The following is a 16,158-nucleotide window of genomic DNA, read 5'->3' as shown; positions in this document are numbered from 1 at the left end:
TGGTGCTGAGGAATCGAACCCAGGGCCTCATGCATGCAAGGCAAGCACTCTACCACTGAGCCACCTTCCCAGCCCTAAAGTTCATTTTTCGACATAACGACTTGTACATCTCATTGTTGCAATGGGTCCACCTGCACCAGCTCTTCCTCTTACAACTGAAAGACTTTGGCTAAGTCACTTACCCTCTCTGAGCCTGTTTCCTGGTCTATAAAATAGAGCAACAACAGCACCAACCTCATTAGTGAGAATTCACCTAGTGAGTATTTGCAGAGTACTTAGAGTATTTGACTTGGTATCCTGGAAACTTGCTCACCCCTTTCCCCCATAGAAGTAGGGTTACTTGCTTGGCATTTTGTTTTGTTTTTCTTCCAACTCCAGGTTGGCCCAATCCTTCTGCCTTAGCCCCTGAATGCTGGGATTATAGGCACCAAGCAGAGTTAGCAGAGTTAAAAGCAAATTATTCCAGCAGAGCCTTGAGGATGGTGGGGTTAGGGCTTGGAGCAGAGCCTTGGTTCTGGTTAAAGGATATGGCAGGAGCTGTTAACCAAGATGAATCTTGGGGAAAGGCTGGAAAGTTGGTGTGGGGGATATTGTGCCACCTATAGAAGGCCTTGATTGGCTGTTGAAGAAGCTTGAGCCAGGCACTGGTGGCTTACACCTGTAATCCTTGCTACTCAGGAGGCTGAGATCTGACGATCGTGGTTTGGTTGTGGACTCTTATCTTCAGTTAACTACCAGAAAACTGGAAGTGGAACTGTGACTCAAAGTGGTAGAGCTCAGGGACAGTGCTCATTCCCTAAATTCAAGCTCCACCACCAACCAAAAAACTCCTGTGTAGGCAACAGGAGTCATCAAAAGTTATAGACAGAGAAGTTGCAAGAATTCTATAATAGGATGAAAGTAGTTGCTATTTACCAAACCCCTGTTGTGCCAGGCCTGAGCCTTTTCCTTTCATTCTTGTTTAATCCTCACAACAGCTCTTAAAAGTATGTACTCAAGACAGGAAAATGAGGCCTCTTAGAGGCCCCGACCACCAGTAAGTAGGACTCAAGCCCTGGTCTCTGATTTGAAGCCTCTGGTAACCCTCCCCACCCCCTAGGTGTTTGATAACTGGTCCTTTGAGGTCTTCTAGATGCAGGTTTTGCATTAGATTTGTATGTTAGGCTGTGCATGAATTGGGTTTGCTGAATGTCCCAAGAAGAGGGTGCTGCTGGCCCAGCAAAGGCTTTTTGTGAAGCTTGGCCCGTGCCTGCAGCCTGTTTCAGGAATTCTCTGCTGAGAGCAATGAGGTTGCTGGGTCTCTGGTTGCTGGGTCTGTGGCTGGCCCCGGGGGAAAGTCTTTAAGTTGGTTTTGCTCAGGTGGCATTGTGGTGATGGATGTTGGATTGAGGTGAGGAGTAAGGCTCCCTTGGAGGAAGCAAACTGGACATAAAGCTTAAACCTTGGCAGCTGATTTCCCCCTGACAGGGCTCCTAACCATCATTCGTTTATTTTTAAATAATGAGGGGTCATTGTTATATAAGTCAGATATAAAGAATACATTTCTTGGGGCTGGGAAGGTGGCTCAGTGGCTCAGGTGGCATGCATGAGGCCCTAGGTTTGATTCCTCAGCACCACATAAACAAAAAGAACAAAACCGGAAGTGGCGCTGTGGCTCAAGTGGTAGAGCGCTAGCCTTGAGCTGAAGAGCTGAGGGACAGCGCCCAGGCCCAGAGTTCAGGCCTCATGACCGGACCCCAAAAAAAAATACATTTCTTTCTTTCTTTCTTTTTTTTGAAAATCTTTATGGGACTCTTACTTGATACCCTTCTTTGAGGATCATTGGTCTAACCCAGGGTTCAGCCAACTTTTTCAGTAAAGATCAAGGGGTCCCTGAGGTAGCTCCTCAACTCTCCCATTGGCCATGGACTGGGTGTGAAGTAACAGACATGGCCAGTAAATGGGTGTGTAAATAAAACTATTTACAAAATCACTATGGGCCTTTGTTGAACTATGGTCTCCAAACCGTGTGTGTGTGTGTGTGTGTGTGTGTGTGTGTGTATTTGGAACTGGAGGTTGAACTCTGGGGAATCAAGATTTCTAGGCAGGTACTATACACTTGGGCCAGGCCTTTATCCCTTTTTTGCATTGGTTCAATCCTTGAGTTCTCACTTGGCTTTTCCTACTCAAGGCTGGTACTCTCCTGCTTGAGCCACACATTTCTTCACAGCATTTTGGTAGTTAATTGAAGATAAGAGCTACACAAACTTTTCTTCCCGTGGCTGGCTTGACTGGCTTTGAACCATGACTCTCAGATCTCAGCCCTCTGGGTAGCTAGGATTACAGGTGTGAGCCACTAGCATCCAACACATAACTATTTTATGAATGAATGGACAGCTCTATTAAGGACCTGGTTGGAGACCAGAACATAGTAATGACTTGGGAGAACATTGAAATTTTCCAGATGAAGAGAAAAGAAAGTCTAGGCCTGTCACCAGTTCTTCTATTTACAGATTTAACCTGTTAGTGGTTTACGATACAAATGTAGTGCGTGGAAATTAGCTTATTTGTTTGTTTGTGGTTTTGCTGGTCCTGGGGCCTGAACTCTGGGCCTCAGCACTGTTCCTGAGATTTTGTGCTGAAGGCTAACAGACTAACATTCTACCAATTCGAGCCACAGCAACATTTCTTGCTTTTTTTTTTTTTTTTGGTCGGTCATGGGGCCTGAACTCTGGGCCTAGGCACTGTCCCTCAGTTCTTCAGCTCAAAGCTCTACCACGTGAGCCACAGCACCACTTTCAGCTTTTTGATTATGTGGTGTTGAAGAATCGAACCCAGGGCCTCATACATGCGAGGCAAGCACTCTACCACTGAGCCACCTTCCCAGCCCCACTTTTATTTTTTTTATTTTTTAAAGTCTTGTGAACTTTTCTGCTCAGGCTAGCTTTAAACCACAATCCTCAGATCTCAGCCTCTTGAGTAGCTAGGATCATAGACATGAGCCACTGATGCCTGGTGAAACTAGCATTTTCCAAAATGAAATAGGAATGGAGGCTGGAAGTGTAACTCATTGGTAGAGCACTTGCCTAGCATGCTTGAGTCCCTGGGATCCAACCCAGTGCTGGGGGTGGGGGGAACAAAGAATGGAATGAACTAGAGTAGCAGCATGCCTTGCATCTTGCAAGAATAGACTATTGGCAGGCCTCGAGGATTAGTGGTGTCGGGTAGAACTTTCGTTTGTTATAAAAGTGTGCATAGGTCTATTTATAGAAACATTTGGAAGACTGGACTCCTGTGGTCAGGAGATTTTGTAAATCACTGGACTAGGCCTCAGATCTCTCTTAATGGACTGTTTCCTTTTGAGGTGAGGTAGGCAGGCAAGCCTTAGACGTCTGTGGGTGACCCTGTATGACCACATCTTAGGGCCCCTGAACTCAAGGCTGCAGCCTAGCACGGTTCTCAGGCAATGAACAAAAGCAGACCCAAACTGGGGCGTGAAGGGTGTCTCCCATTGTGGCCACTGGCTTTGGGCCTAGCACGGGAGGAGAGGCTGCCTCAAAAGGGCCTGGACTTCAAGTCCAGGTGCCCAGCATCCTACTGACAAACCCCACAGGAGGGAGGGAAAGGGGTTGGGGTTCAAGTGGGGTGAGCAAGCATCTGAGCAAGTCCACTAAGCCCTGGCCACTGCGGGATCAGGGTCTTCAGTCCTTAAAAGTTTGGCACGTTGTGGGGCATTGGTGGCTCATGCCTATAATTCTAGCTACTCAGGAGGCTGAGAGCTGAGGATTGTGGGTTCAAAGCCAGCCTCAGCAGGAAAGTCTGTGAGACTCTTGTCTCCAATGAACCAACAGAAAACTGGAAGTGGTGTTGTGGGTCAAGTCATAGAGTGCTAGCATTAAGCCAAAGAGCTAAGGGACAGCGCCCAGGCCCAGAGTTCAAGCCCCATGACCAACACAGGGGGAAAAAAATGTTTGTCATGTCCTGTGTTGCCTGCACACTTTGTGAAGCCGAGCTTTATGGTCTCTGAGCCTCTCTCTCTCTCTCTTTTTTTTTTGTCAGTCATGGGGCCTGAACTCTGGGCCTAGGTGCTGTCCCTCAGTTCTTCGGCTCAAAGCTAGAGCCCTCAGTGCCACTTCCATTTTTTTCTGTTTATATGGTGCTGAGGAATCGAACCCAGGGCCTCATTCATACAAGGCAAAACACTCTACTACTGAGCCACCTTCCCGGCCCCTCTGGGCCTATCTCTTTTAGGCCTTGGGTGGTCAAGTTCATGGAGGCACTTGGCTAGGCTGGCTGGCTAGGAGTTGTTTATTTTGGGTTAATGGGCCCAGCTCTTGGGCTATATTTACCTTGTGAAGCTGCTGCATGCAATCTGATCTGATCTGATCTGTTCTCTCTGGGTCTCTGAGTGTCAGCTGCCAGATTCTTCAAGTCCCCATAAACTATATTCTCCCCACCCTGGGGACATTTCTCAAGTGGGAAGCATTGGGGCAGGGAGAACGTAGAGGCGGGCTGGGAAGGTAGCTCAGTGGTAGAGTGCTTGCCTTGCATGCATGAAGCCCTGGGTTCTGTTCCTCAGTACCACATACACAGAAAAAGCTGGAAGTGGCACTGTGGCTCAAGTGGTAGAGTGCTAGCTAGCCTTGAGCAAAAGAAGCTCAATGACAGTGCCCAGGCCCTGAGTTCAAGCCACATGACTTGGGGAGAGGAGGGGGAATTCAGTGGCTTTTATGCCCCTAGGAATCATTTCTTAATGCACCCTCCTGGCGTTTAACTCGGCCCCAAATGTGGCAGTGGTGTATACAACCAGCCTGTGTGGCTGGAGTTCCAGGAATGATTAGGGCCTATGAGGGTGATGGGGTTTCTTCCGCAGCAGGGCCGAGGGCCCCTTCCTCTTCCTTAGAGGACTCAGCCTCTCAGTCCAACGCCTAGGTTGAAGGAGGGTTGGCTAGTTTTGTTATCTTAGGCCGGCTGGGTGCCAGCATCCTGAGGGTGTGTCCCCCATCCGGCAGAGGAGGTGTAGGGTACATGATCTCTTTGTATAGGGTCAAGTTGTCAGGACTGCCCGAGAATGGGGCAGAAGAGGTCCAGAGTAAAGGCAGAACATGGACGTGAGGATTGTCTTCCCCGGCTGGGACTGAGCATCCAGGAGCTATTGTTCTGCTTCTAGCTCTGTGTTTTTCCTTTTAACTAAGATTTATTGAGCTTCTCCTGTGGCTGACTCTATGCTAAATATTTACACTTCCAAACCTCATTTAACCTCAGCAGCTGTGAGAGGGAAGCACTCTATGACTCCTGTTGTGAATGGGCTTCAGAATGACATGAGTTCAAATCCCCCATCCAACACCAAGATAACTTTTCCAATTGATCTCACCTCTGAGCCTCAGTTTCAAGCAAAGAATAATGGTTTGGACTGGGAAGGTGGCTCAGTGGTAGAGTGCTTGCCTTGCATGCATGAGGCCCACAGTTCGATTCCTCAGCACCACATAAGCAGAAAAATCTGGAAGTAGAGCTGAGACTCAAGTGGTAGAGTGCTAGTCTACAGCTGAAGAGCTGAGGGACAGCACCCAGGCCCAGAGTTCAGGCCCCAAAACCAACCAAAAAGGAAAAAACAGAACAATGGCTTATTTTTGTTTTGTGTAGCAGTGCAGGCACGCACTCTGCTACTAGGTGTCATCCCCAGCTAGAATAATGATAATACTTTAAATTTATTGGAGGGAACTATTTATGTTCATTAATTCCTTGCATCTGTGTAACCAGAAGAAGCAGGCTCCCTTCCACTTTGTAAACGCAGATGCGGGCTTGGGGTCACCAGCTTCATGGGCACACATGGTTTGTACTTGGAGGGGAGGGGCATCTGTGGGCTTATGGGCTCTGCAGGAGGGTAATGGGGGGTGGCCAGGATGCCAGGAGGCACCAGGTACAGGACAGATTGGGAGCTGCCTACATACAGCCCTCCCCCGCCCCTCACCAGAAACCACCCAGCACCAGCTCAGGGCCGGCCCACCTAACGGCTCAGGACATGTGCCGTGTGTGTGGAACGAACCCTTGCACCAGGGCAGTTGGGCAGCAGTCAATCTGCTTGTCCTTTCTCAGGTTTCAGGTTCCAAGCTGCAGCCAAAACAGGAAGAGGAAGTGTAGAGGGGGAGGAGGGAAGACGCTGCTGGGGGCGCCCTGCCTCCCAGGCACTGGCAGGCCTGGGGGCAGCGGCTCTTACTGGGCTTGTTCCAGCCAGCCGGCTGCCTGCACTGCTGCTCAACCCCCTCACCCACATGGACTAAGAGCGCTCAGAATCGGCTTCAGGTCACTGTTTTTCTTTCCTTTTTTTAAGTCAAAATCCTGATGGCATTGCTCCAGATTTACATGAGCTTGAACTGTTTTGTAAACTCCCAGATAAAAAGTACATATCCAGCTGCCCTGGCACGGGTAGCTCATGCCCATAATCTTAGCTACAGAGGAGACTGAGAGCTGAGGATCCTTGTTCCAGGCCAACCTGGGCAGGAAAGTCCCAGAAACTCTTATCTCTAGATAACCAAAGAAAAACAGAAGTGGTCCTGTGGTTCAAAATGGTAGAGTGTTTGGGGCTGGGAAGGTGGCTCAATGGGAGTGCTTGTCTTGCATGCCTGAGGCCCTGGGTTCGATTCTTCAGCACCACAGAAGCAGAAAAGGCTGGAAGTGGCGCTGTGGCTCAAGTGGTAGAGCACTAGCCTTGAGCTGAAGAGCTGAGGGACAGCGCCCAGGCCCAGAGTTCAGGCCCCACGATCGAAAAAAAAAAAAAAAGCTCAGTGACAGGGCCCAGGCCCTGAGTTCAAGCCCTACAATCTAAAAAAAAAGAAGTTCGCATCCTTGTAGGTTGTGGGAATTCTTGGGCAAAAGTGTGTGAATCCTATTGAAACAGCCTGAGAAGTCCCTCATTTCCGAGACCCCATGGTGAGGCAAGGGGCAGTTCCATTTCCAAAGCCATCTCTGGCCAGGCCTGGCTCCTCCAGCAGGAGGATAGAAAACGTGAGGATGTCAGAGACATGGGTTCTAAACTGAGCAGTAATATTAAAGCTCATTTGACTGACGCTCTATTCTGTGCCAGGCACCATTTCACAAGGATTAGTTCGCTCCTCAATAGCTCCTGGAGGCACGTGACATTCCTCACTCCCATTTTAGATGTGTGGAATCGGTAAGGCCAAAAACCCAAAGAAAACTTGCCTGGAACATGAAGCCTGATGAAGGGCTGAGGAGAAAGAGGGGGAGGGCGACTCAGGAATTCCCTGCTGCTGCTGGTAAGATCAATGGCAAAAATTTCAGCATCAGACACCCCTTTCTGAACCTACCACCAGACAGAACAAATGTATTATCCTTACTGTAGAATAACTGGCCACGCACTGATCACACATGCCTGTAATCCTAGCTACTTTGGAGGCAGAGTTCAAAAGACCCCATCTCAACCTGTAGCCGTTAGCAAGGTGGTGGGCACTTGTCACCTCCAGATATGACAGGATGCATAAATAGGAGAATCTCATTCAGCCAGGGCTGGATATAAAAGTAAGACTATCTCAAAATTAACCAGAACAAAAAGACCTGGAGATGGGACTCCAGTAGTACAAAACCTGCCAAGCAAGGACAATGCCCTGAGTTCAAACCCTAATACTACCAGAAAAAGAAAGTCACAAGCCACTGGGAGTGGTGGCTTACACCTGCAATCCCAGCACTTGGTAGGTAGAGGCAAGAGTCCAAGGACAGTGTAACAAGGCAAGACTCTGTCTCTAAAAAATGGAATCACTATTGTTGATGGTGTCATGTTCCTTGGTGCCTGCTGCCCTTGACCCCGCGCTCAGGGGCAGACCTGGGCAGCATGCCCACTACCCGCTTCTCCTGGCCCAGATCTGATGAGCTGGCTTCTTCACATGAGGGTTATTTGCAAGATCTAGGTGAGAAGAGAAGAGCAGGTGGCAGATGCAAACTGTGCCCCTGGTAACCCCTGTCTCCAGGAACTAGAGAGCTGGTACATCAGCCCTGGGGCTAGAGGAAGAAATGATCCTGGGGTTTGCTGGCTGTCCAGCCAAGAAATGGGCACCGGGTTGACCGAGTTGAGTCCATCTCTTCTGAGAAGTGTGGCAAGGTTCCTTGTCAGTGTGTGCGCTGCATTCTTAGAAACGTCCAATGTGTGACGCAGGCAGGGAGAGCCTTCACCCTCCAACCCCTTCCTATTCCCTGTTCCCGGAGGAGATTATGAATGAGGGGCCTGGTTTGGGTATGAGAAGTGGTGGTTGGTGGTGGTTGTTGTTGTTTTTCGGTCGTTGGGCTTGAACTAGGGGCCTAGGTGCTGTCTCTGAGCTCTTTTTTCAAGACTTTGAGCCATAGCTCCATTTCCAGTTTTCTGGTGGTTAATTGGAGATAAGTCTTATGGACTTTTGTGCTCAGGCTGGCTTTGAACCACATTCCTTAGATGTCAGCCTTCTTTTTTTTCTTTTGCCTGTCCTGGGGCTTGGACTCAGGCCCTGGGCACTGTCCCAGAGTTTCTTTGTACTAAGGATAGCATTCTACCGCTTGAACCACAATGCTACTTCCAGCTTTTTTTAGTAGTTTAGTGGCAATAAGAGTCCCACAGTCGGCCCGGCACCGGTGGCTCAAGCCTGTAATCCTGGCTACTAAGAAGGCTGAGAGGGGCTGGGAAGGTGGCTAAGGTGGCTCAGTGGTAGAGTGCTTGCCTTGCATGCATGGCCCAGGGTTTGATTCCTCAGCACCACAAAAGCAGAAAAAGCTGGAAGTGGCACTGTGGCTCAAGTGGTAGAGCACTAGCCTTGAACTGAAGAGCTGAGGGACAGCGCCCAGGCCCAGAATTCAAGCCCCATGATCCACCAAAAAAAAAAAAGTCTCACAGACCTCAGCCTCCTGAGTAGCTAGGATTATAGGCATGAGACACCAGCATTCAGCTGGTTGTTTTGTTCTGTTTTGTTTTGTTGGTCAGTAGTGGGGCCTGAATGCTGTACCTCAGCTCTTCAGCTCAAGGGTAGTGCTCTACCACTTGAGTCTTAGCCCCACTTCCAGCTTTTTCTACTTATGTGGTGCTGAGGAATCGAACCCAGGGCCTCATGCATGCAAGGCAAGCACTCTACCACTGAGCCACCTTCCCAGCCACCCTTCCCCTCCCCCCCTTTTTTTTTTTGGTCAGTTGTGGGAGGCTGAACTCTGGGCCTGGGCACTCTTCAGCTCAAGACTAGTGCTCTACCACTTGAGCCACAGCGCCACTTCTAGCTTTTTTTGGGGGGGGGGTGTTGGTCATGGGGCTTGAACTCTGGACTTGGGTGCTATCCCACAGCTCTTCAGCTCCACAGTGCCATTTCTAGTTTTCTAGTAGTTTTTTTTTTTTTTTTTTTTTTTTTGTCGGTCGTGGGGCTTGAACTCTGGGCCTGGGCGCTGTCCTTCAGCTCTTCAGCTCAAGGTGAGCACTCCACCACTTGAGCTACAGTGCCACTTCCGGTTTTCTGGTGGTTTATTGGACATAGGAGTCTCACAGTCTTTCCTTCCCAGGCTGGCTTTGAACCGTGATCCTCAGATCTCAGCCTCCTGAGTAGCTAGGATTACAGACATGAGCCACCAGCGCCTGGCTCTAGTAGTTTTTATTGGAGATAAGAGTCTGATGGACTTTCCTGCCCTGGCTGGCTTTGAATTGTAATCCTCAGATCTCAGCCTCCTGAGTAACTAGGATTACAGGTGTGATCCACCAGCACCCAGCGACTTCTGGCTTTTTCTGCTTATGTGGTGCTGAGGAATGAACCCAGGGCCTCATGTATGCGAGGTAAGCACTCTTCCACTGAGCCACCTTCCCAGCCCCTTTTGTACGTTTTTATTGGTTTGTTTTTTGAAATTTGGGGGATTGAAGCAAGCACTCTACCACTTAGGTAAACTCAGTACATCTTTAATGTTTTTTAATAAAAAGTATGCATAAATTAATCATTTAAAATATGCATACTATCAAAATTTGATATGTTTGGCACTAACATCATTCCCATTTGGGCGGTATTCACCATGCACTAGGACCTCTCCTTTGTTAAGATGCTTTTATGAACTAATGTGATATCCTGTTTTCTAGAAAGATGAGGCTCAGAGAGGCTTTCCCTTGGGCACATAGCTGGTAGGCTCCAAGCTTGCTTTCTCCACCAATACTGTCTGCCATTTCTCTACCCCAAGCGCGTGGGGCTTTATTATTCCTTCCCACAATGTCCCAGAGCCTGACAAGAGGAGAGGCGAGATTTGATGTTGTCACTCATTCTCCCTATCCTCCCTCCCCTAGGTGGCAATGGTGGAGGTGCAGCTGGACGCCGAACATGACTATCCACCAGGGCTGCTCATTGTCTTTAGTGCCTGCACCACGGTGCTGGTGGCCGTGCACCTGTTTGCGCTTATGATCAGCACCTGCATCCTGCCCAACATCGAGGCGGTGAGCAACGTACACAACCTCAACTCCGTCAAGGAGTCACCACATGAGCGCATGCACCGCCACATTGAGCTGGCCTGGGCCTTCTCCACCGTTATTGGGACACTGCTCTTCCTGGCTGAGGTCGTATTGCTCTGCTGGGTCAAGTTCTTACCCCTCAAGAAGCAGCCAGGCCAGCCGAGCCCCACTAGCAAGCCTTCAGCCAACCCTGGCTACAATAATAACAGCAGTGGTGGCATCACCCCAGGCCAGGCAGCAGCCATCGCCTCCACTGCTATCATGGTCCCCTGTGGCCTGGTCTTTATTGTCTTTGCAGTCCACTTCTACCGATCACTGGTCAGCCATAAGACGGACCGACAGTTCCAGGAGCTCAATGAGCTGGCCGAGTTTGCCCGATTGCAGGACCAGCTGGACCACAGAGGGGACCACCCCCTGACCCCTGGGAGCCACTATGCCTAATTCTTCACACCACTGAGCCCTTCAGAGCTTTGGCCTATGTCCTTCCTTATGACCCTGTCCTGTCAGCCCAGAGGACAGCCTGTGCAGGGGGCTGGGCTGGGCAGAGTGGAGGGAAGACGCTTTTTATAAAAGAAATGGTTGCACTTTGAGACTTTTCTGCCAAGAAAATAAGCACTCCCTGTTCTTCCAGCCATGGGTCTCCCCGCGGGGGGGGGGAGGGGGGAGGGTGAGAATGGTGGAGAGGAGGGGAGACGGATCTCCCCGGGGGGGGGGGGGGCAGAGTGGGAACAGATGCTCTCTTTGTCCCTATGCTACCCCTGTGCCAGTGACACCCGGATGCTTCCTGTTCCGTCTCCACTGCCCTCCCTATTCAACCGTCTAGTGTGTGTGTGTGTGTGTGTGAGTGTGTGTGTGTGTGTGAGTGTGTGTGTATTTGAACACAAAAATATACTCACAAGGGACCCCACCTCGTTGTCTTGATGATTCTGTTCTGCCAAGTATGGTTTCTACTGGTATACCACATCACATAGATGAACATATAAGCAAAGTTGCAAAGTTGTTTTTATTAAATAAACCAGATATGCTGGAGCTCACACCTATAATCCTAACCACTCAGGAAGCTGAGATCTGAGGATTGCAGTTTAAAGCCAGCTCAGGCCAGAAAGTCTATGAGACTCTTTATCTCCAGTCAATCACAGAAAAAAACAGAAGTGGCACTGTGGCTTCAGGGGTAGAGTACTATCCCTGAGCCAAAAGGAGTCCAGGGACAGTGCCCAGGCCCAGGACTGGCAAAAGAAAAAAGGTGTATAACTCAGTGGAAGAACATTTGCCTAGCACGTGCAAAAATTTACATTTAAATATTCAGATGTTTTATTTTTTTGAGCCTACACCAAGGCTTGAACTAAGGTCCTTTCCTTTTCACTGTGCTTTTTGTTCATTATTACAGCTGAGCCACTGGAGCCATGCCTCCAGGCTGGCATTTTTGCTGGAAAGAGAGTCTCCTGCCTGGCCTGGCTTCAAACTACCATCCTCAGATCTCAGCCTCCTGAGCAGGCAGGATTACAGGTGTGAGCCACCGGCACCTGGTGGTATTAGAGTTTTAACTCCAGGCATTTATCACACAGACACTCCAACTCTACTAGGTATTTGATTTATTTATCTATTTTTTGGTCGGTCGTGGGGCTTGAATTCTGGGCTTGGGTGCTGTCCCTCAGCTCTTCAGCTCAAGGCAAGCACTCTACCACTTGAGCCACAGCACCACTTCCAGTTTTCTGGTGGCTACTTGATGATAAGAGTCTCAAGGACTGGGCTGGGAAGGTGGCTCAGTGGTAGAGCGCTTGCCTTGCATGCATGAGACCCTGGGTTCGATTCTTCAGCACCACATAAGATAAAAGAAAAAAGCCAGAAGTGGCGCTGTGGCTCAAGTGGTAGACCGCTAGCCTTGAGCTGAAGAGCTGAGGGACAGCGCCCAGGCCCAGAGTTCAGGCCCCAAGACCAGATTCCCCCCCCCAAAAAAAAAGAGTCTCAAGGACTTTCCTGCCTGGGCTGGCTTGGAACCATGATTCTCAGGTCTCAGCTTCCTTTGTAGCTAGGATTACAGGCATGAGCCACCAGTGTCTAGGCTTTAAGTTTTCATATTTTTAAGGCTTTGTGTGCTAGGGCTTGAACCCAAGGCCTCAAGCATACTAGGCAGGCATCCTATTGTAGCTGTAGGGTTGGGGTTTTTTGTTTTTATTTTTGCTGGTCCGGGGACTTGAACTCAACTGGGCACTGTCCCTGAGCTGCTTATATACTTTTCTTCCTAGGCTGACTTCAAACTATGATCCTCAGATCCCTGCCTCCTGAGTAGCTAGAATTACAGGTAAAAGCCAACAGCACCCTAGTGGTTTTTATCCAAGAAAATGATCTGGGTAAAATACAAGTGGGGTGGGGTCTGGTATTTGTCTCTCTTCCATCCCTTCATCTCCACCCTGTTGCCAGCTTGGGTAGGTCTGGGCCTGGGCCCATGTGACACTTTTATAAAGTCCCCAGAGGTAGCTGGAATTATTTCTGGGCTATGACACTATATAGTTTTAGATTTTCTCTTCTCAGCTTGCCTGGACACAGTCAACAGCCTGGCTTGTAGAACATAGATACCGAAGCATCCCTTCCTCCTACCCCACCCCAGCATGTGGGGAGTCTGATTCAAGTTGGTTGGGGTGTGTCTGGAATCTATTTCTAATGAGCATCCCACGTGCTCACGTCTCAGCTGCTAAGACAAACCCTAGTTAAAGACATATCTGGGGACTGGGGTAAGGTTCAGTGGTAGAGTGCCTGCTCGGCACCTTCATGTGGCCTTGGGTTCCATCCCCAGCATTCAAATAATGGGCTAAACAAACAAAAAAAAAAGTGCAGTCCTCTTTAATTTCAGCTTTCTATGTTGAATACAGAAGTTAATACATTCACATGGTTCCAAACACAACAAGGAAAGGCTCTTCTCCCCCGTTTCCAGGTCCCCAAGTTGGCCATTATTACCAGTTTATCGTCCCCATTTAGTGACATTTTATACATAAACAAGCCCACCTTCTCCCTCCACACACTTCTCCAAAACTAAGTGGTAGCCCTGCATGCTCACTCTTCTATACCTTAAGAACAGATAGATTCGCCGGGTGCTGGTGGCTCACACCTGTAATCCTAGCTACTCAGGAGGCTGAGATCTGAGGATCTCGGTTCAAAGCCAGCCCAGGCAGGAAAGACCGTGAGACTCCTATCTCCAATAAACCACCAGAAAACCAGAAGTGGTGCTGTGGCTCAAGTGGTAGAGCGCTCACCTTGAGCTGAAGAGCTGAGGGACAGCACTCAGGCCCAGAGTTCAAGCCCCACGACCGACAAAAAAAAAAGAACAGATAGATTCAAGTTCAGCCATGGTGTCAGCCTAGAGACTTATGATGCTCCCTGGGCCTCAGTTTCCTCTACAATGCCATAATAGGAAGACCCTTAGTGGGTTATGGGGGCATCATGGGAGAGGAGACAGATGAAGCTGCCCACTGGGCTAGTACAGAGGAAGCACACAGCAACTGGAAACCCTGCCAGTGGCCTGGCCACTTCCTAGTGACAGGTATAGATGGGGCACCATGCACTGAGCCAGGCCACCATATTGGTTTAGGGAGCAGAGAGAACCTCACTATACCGTCAGTGAGCCTTGTAGAGCCTTTTCTATGCACCAGGCTTTACAAAAAACAGGATCCCATGCTTTCCCTGCTATCGCTTAACCTTGAGTGAACAGCTCCTTTGTGGCATTTTTATATTTTAGCATGTTTAGCAGTATTCTTGCTCTCCAGCCACTAAATACCCACTGCAGCCATGACCAACTGGGACAACCAAAGGTGTCTCCAGATATTACCAAATGTCCCTTGGGCACACACACACAGAAACACACCTGGTTTAAAAGTACTGCTTAATTTCATCCATTATACTAACCAACCACGATAACCAGAAGCCCTGAGGTAATTCATATTACAAGAGCTGATGCCTAGAGAACATAATGCCACCAAGGTTCCCAGCAACACAGGTCTGGGATTCACACCCGAGAAAGTTAGCTCCACAGTTTACACTCCTACTGATAGGCAAGCATTCCTCTTACCTCACAGGAATGCCAAGGAGAACATCATTCTGCAAAACTCTCCACAGTACCTGAATTCACAACCTTGACGCATTCTATTGTATTTGGTAACAGCATACCTGTGGAGTCCCCTCTGTCCCATTTTACAGATGGAAAACTGAGACCACTTGCTTAGGGCTTCACTGTAAATCAAGAGTTCTCACCAGGTGCTGTTGGCTCATACTACTTGGGAGGCTGAGATCTGAGGATCTATGGTTCAAAACCAGCCAGGTGCTGGTGACTCACAGCTATAATCCTAGTTACAGAGGAGGCTGATATCTGAAGATCTCAAAGCCAGACCAGGCAAGAATGTCTGTGAGACTCTTATCTCCAATCAACCACCAGAAAACAAAATGAATCTGTGGCTCAAAGTGATAGATTGCTAACCTTGAGCAAAAAGAGCCCAGGGACAGCGCACAGGCCCTGAGTTCAAGCCCCATGACAAACCAAACCAAAACAACAAACAAAACAGCTCAGGCAGGAAAGTCCATGAAAGACTTTTCCCCAATTAATCACAAAAAGCTGAAGTGGAGCTAATGGCTCAAGTGGTAGAGCTGCAGCCTGGAGCAAAAAAGCTCCAGGATAGCACCCAGGCCCTGAGTACAAACCCCAGTACCGGCTCACAGGAGCACGTGCACGCGCGCGTGCGCGCGCGCGCGCGCGCACACACACACACACAGGAGTTATCAGCCCCTAGGGAGCTTTATGAAAACCCAAGCCTCACCCCAGACAGATGGACATGGAATGTGAGCACTTGCAAATTTCAGAGCTTCCATAGAACTCCAAGGTTTTGAGCTGAGAAGGTGGGTCTAGCTTAAATCTTGGCCAATGAGATGCAGATTTGATCTGTTCTTGGATAGCTCAGAGATTAGAGACCTGGAGCAATCTACTCCACCCTGCCTGTGTCCTGGAAAACCCAGGTAGCTTCTACCTGCCATCTTTCTGAGCCAACCTACCCCTGCTCAGCATGGGCCCTGGGTTCAGGCCACCAGGCTGCTGCTTTATTCTTATGAGCTGCATCCAGTACAGGTCTTAGGATGAAGAGGTCCCCCTTCCCCTCCCCCGCAAGACTAGCCGAGGAGAGACGCACCTCACTAGCAAAGAATGACAGTGCTAGGACAAGTGAGGTACCATCCGAGGATGCCAAGGGCGTGCCCAGAGCTGCCCCACCGGTCTGAGCAGTTGGGTGACAAGGGCTCGAGATTTCTCCTTCGCCTTGGCACGCTCTGCAGGGGGTGAGGATGATGGTAGAGTGGACACCCAAGACACTGGATCTCTGCCCTTCCCCCAGTGCCTCATGCCCACCTCAGGAGGAGCTATGGCTGCACTCTCTCCACTGGACAGTTGTGCCAATGGAGGCCTAGGACCCACTGCCTCACTCAGGGCATTATGGGAGAGCAGACCACCTGACTCCACCTACTGCCTACCCTGGGAGGCACACTGTGCAAATGGGCAAATCTGGAGTGCACTGGTCTTCGGGGGACATCGATTTCAAGAGGAAGAACTAAGAAGGATCAGCTGGATCACAGGAGACAAGCCCTTTCTGGTCTTGCCCCCCACAAGACTTTGGGGATCTATGTTGTTCCAAGTTCCAGAGCTACCTAGGCCTCATCAGAGGTGGCAAGTGTGCCCACCTCCTCACCAGGCA

At 49.5% G+C, this 16,158-nt stretch overlaps 1 protein-coding gene across 1 annotated transcript in view; it reads left to right on the top strand.

The window, feature by feature from the left end:
- Orai1 (ORAI calcium release-activated calcium modulator 1) overlaps positions 1 to 11,083 on the top strand; it is a 15,918-nt gene extending 4,835 nt beyond the window's left edge. Inside the window, exon 2 of the mRNA XM_013023103.1 lies at positions 10,268 to 11,083. Coding sequence (XP_012878557.1) covers positions 10,268 to 10,870 — 603 coding nt within the window. The 3' untranslated portion in view covers positions 10,871 to 11,083. The remainder of the gene's footprint in view (positions 1 to 10,267) is intronic.
- Positions 11,084 to 16,158: the final 5,075 nt, after the last annotated feature.

Source organism: Dipodomys ordii, unplaced genomic scaffold, assembly GCF_000151885.1.
Source record: "Dipodomys ordii isolate 6190 unplaced genomic scaffold, Dord_2.0 Scaffold66, whole genome shotgun sequence".
In the NCBI taxonomy this organism is placed as follows: Eukaryota; Metazoa; Chordata; class Mammalia; order Rodentia; family Heteromyidae; genus Dipodomys; species Dipodomys ordii.
Note: the sequence above shows the minus strand (reverse complement) of the source record. Positions and strands in the feature narration are given on the sequence as shown.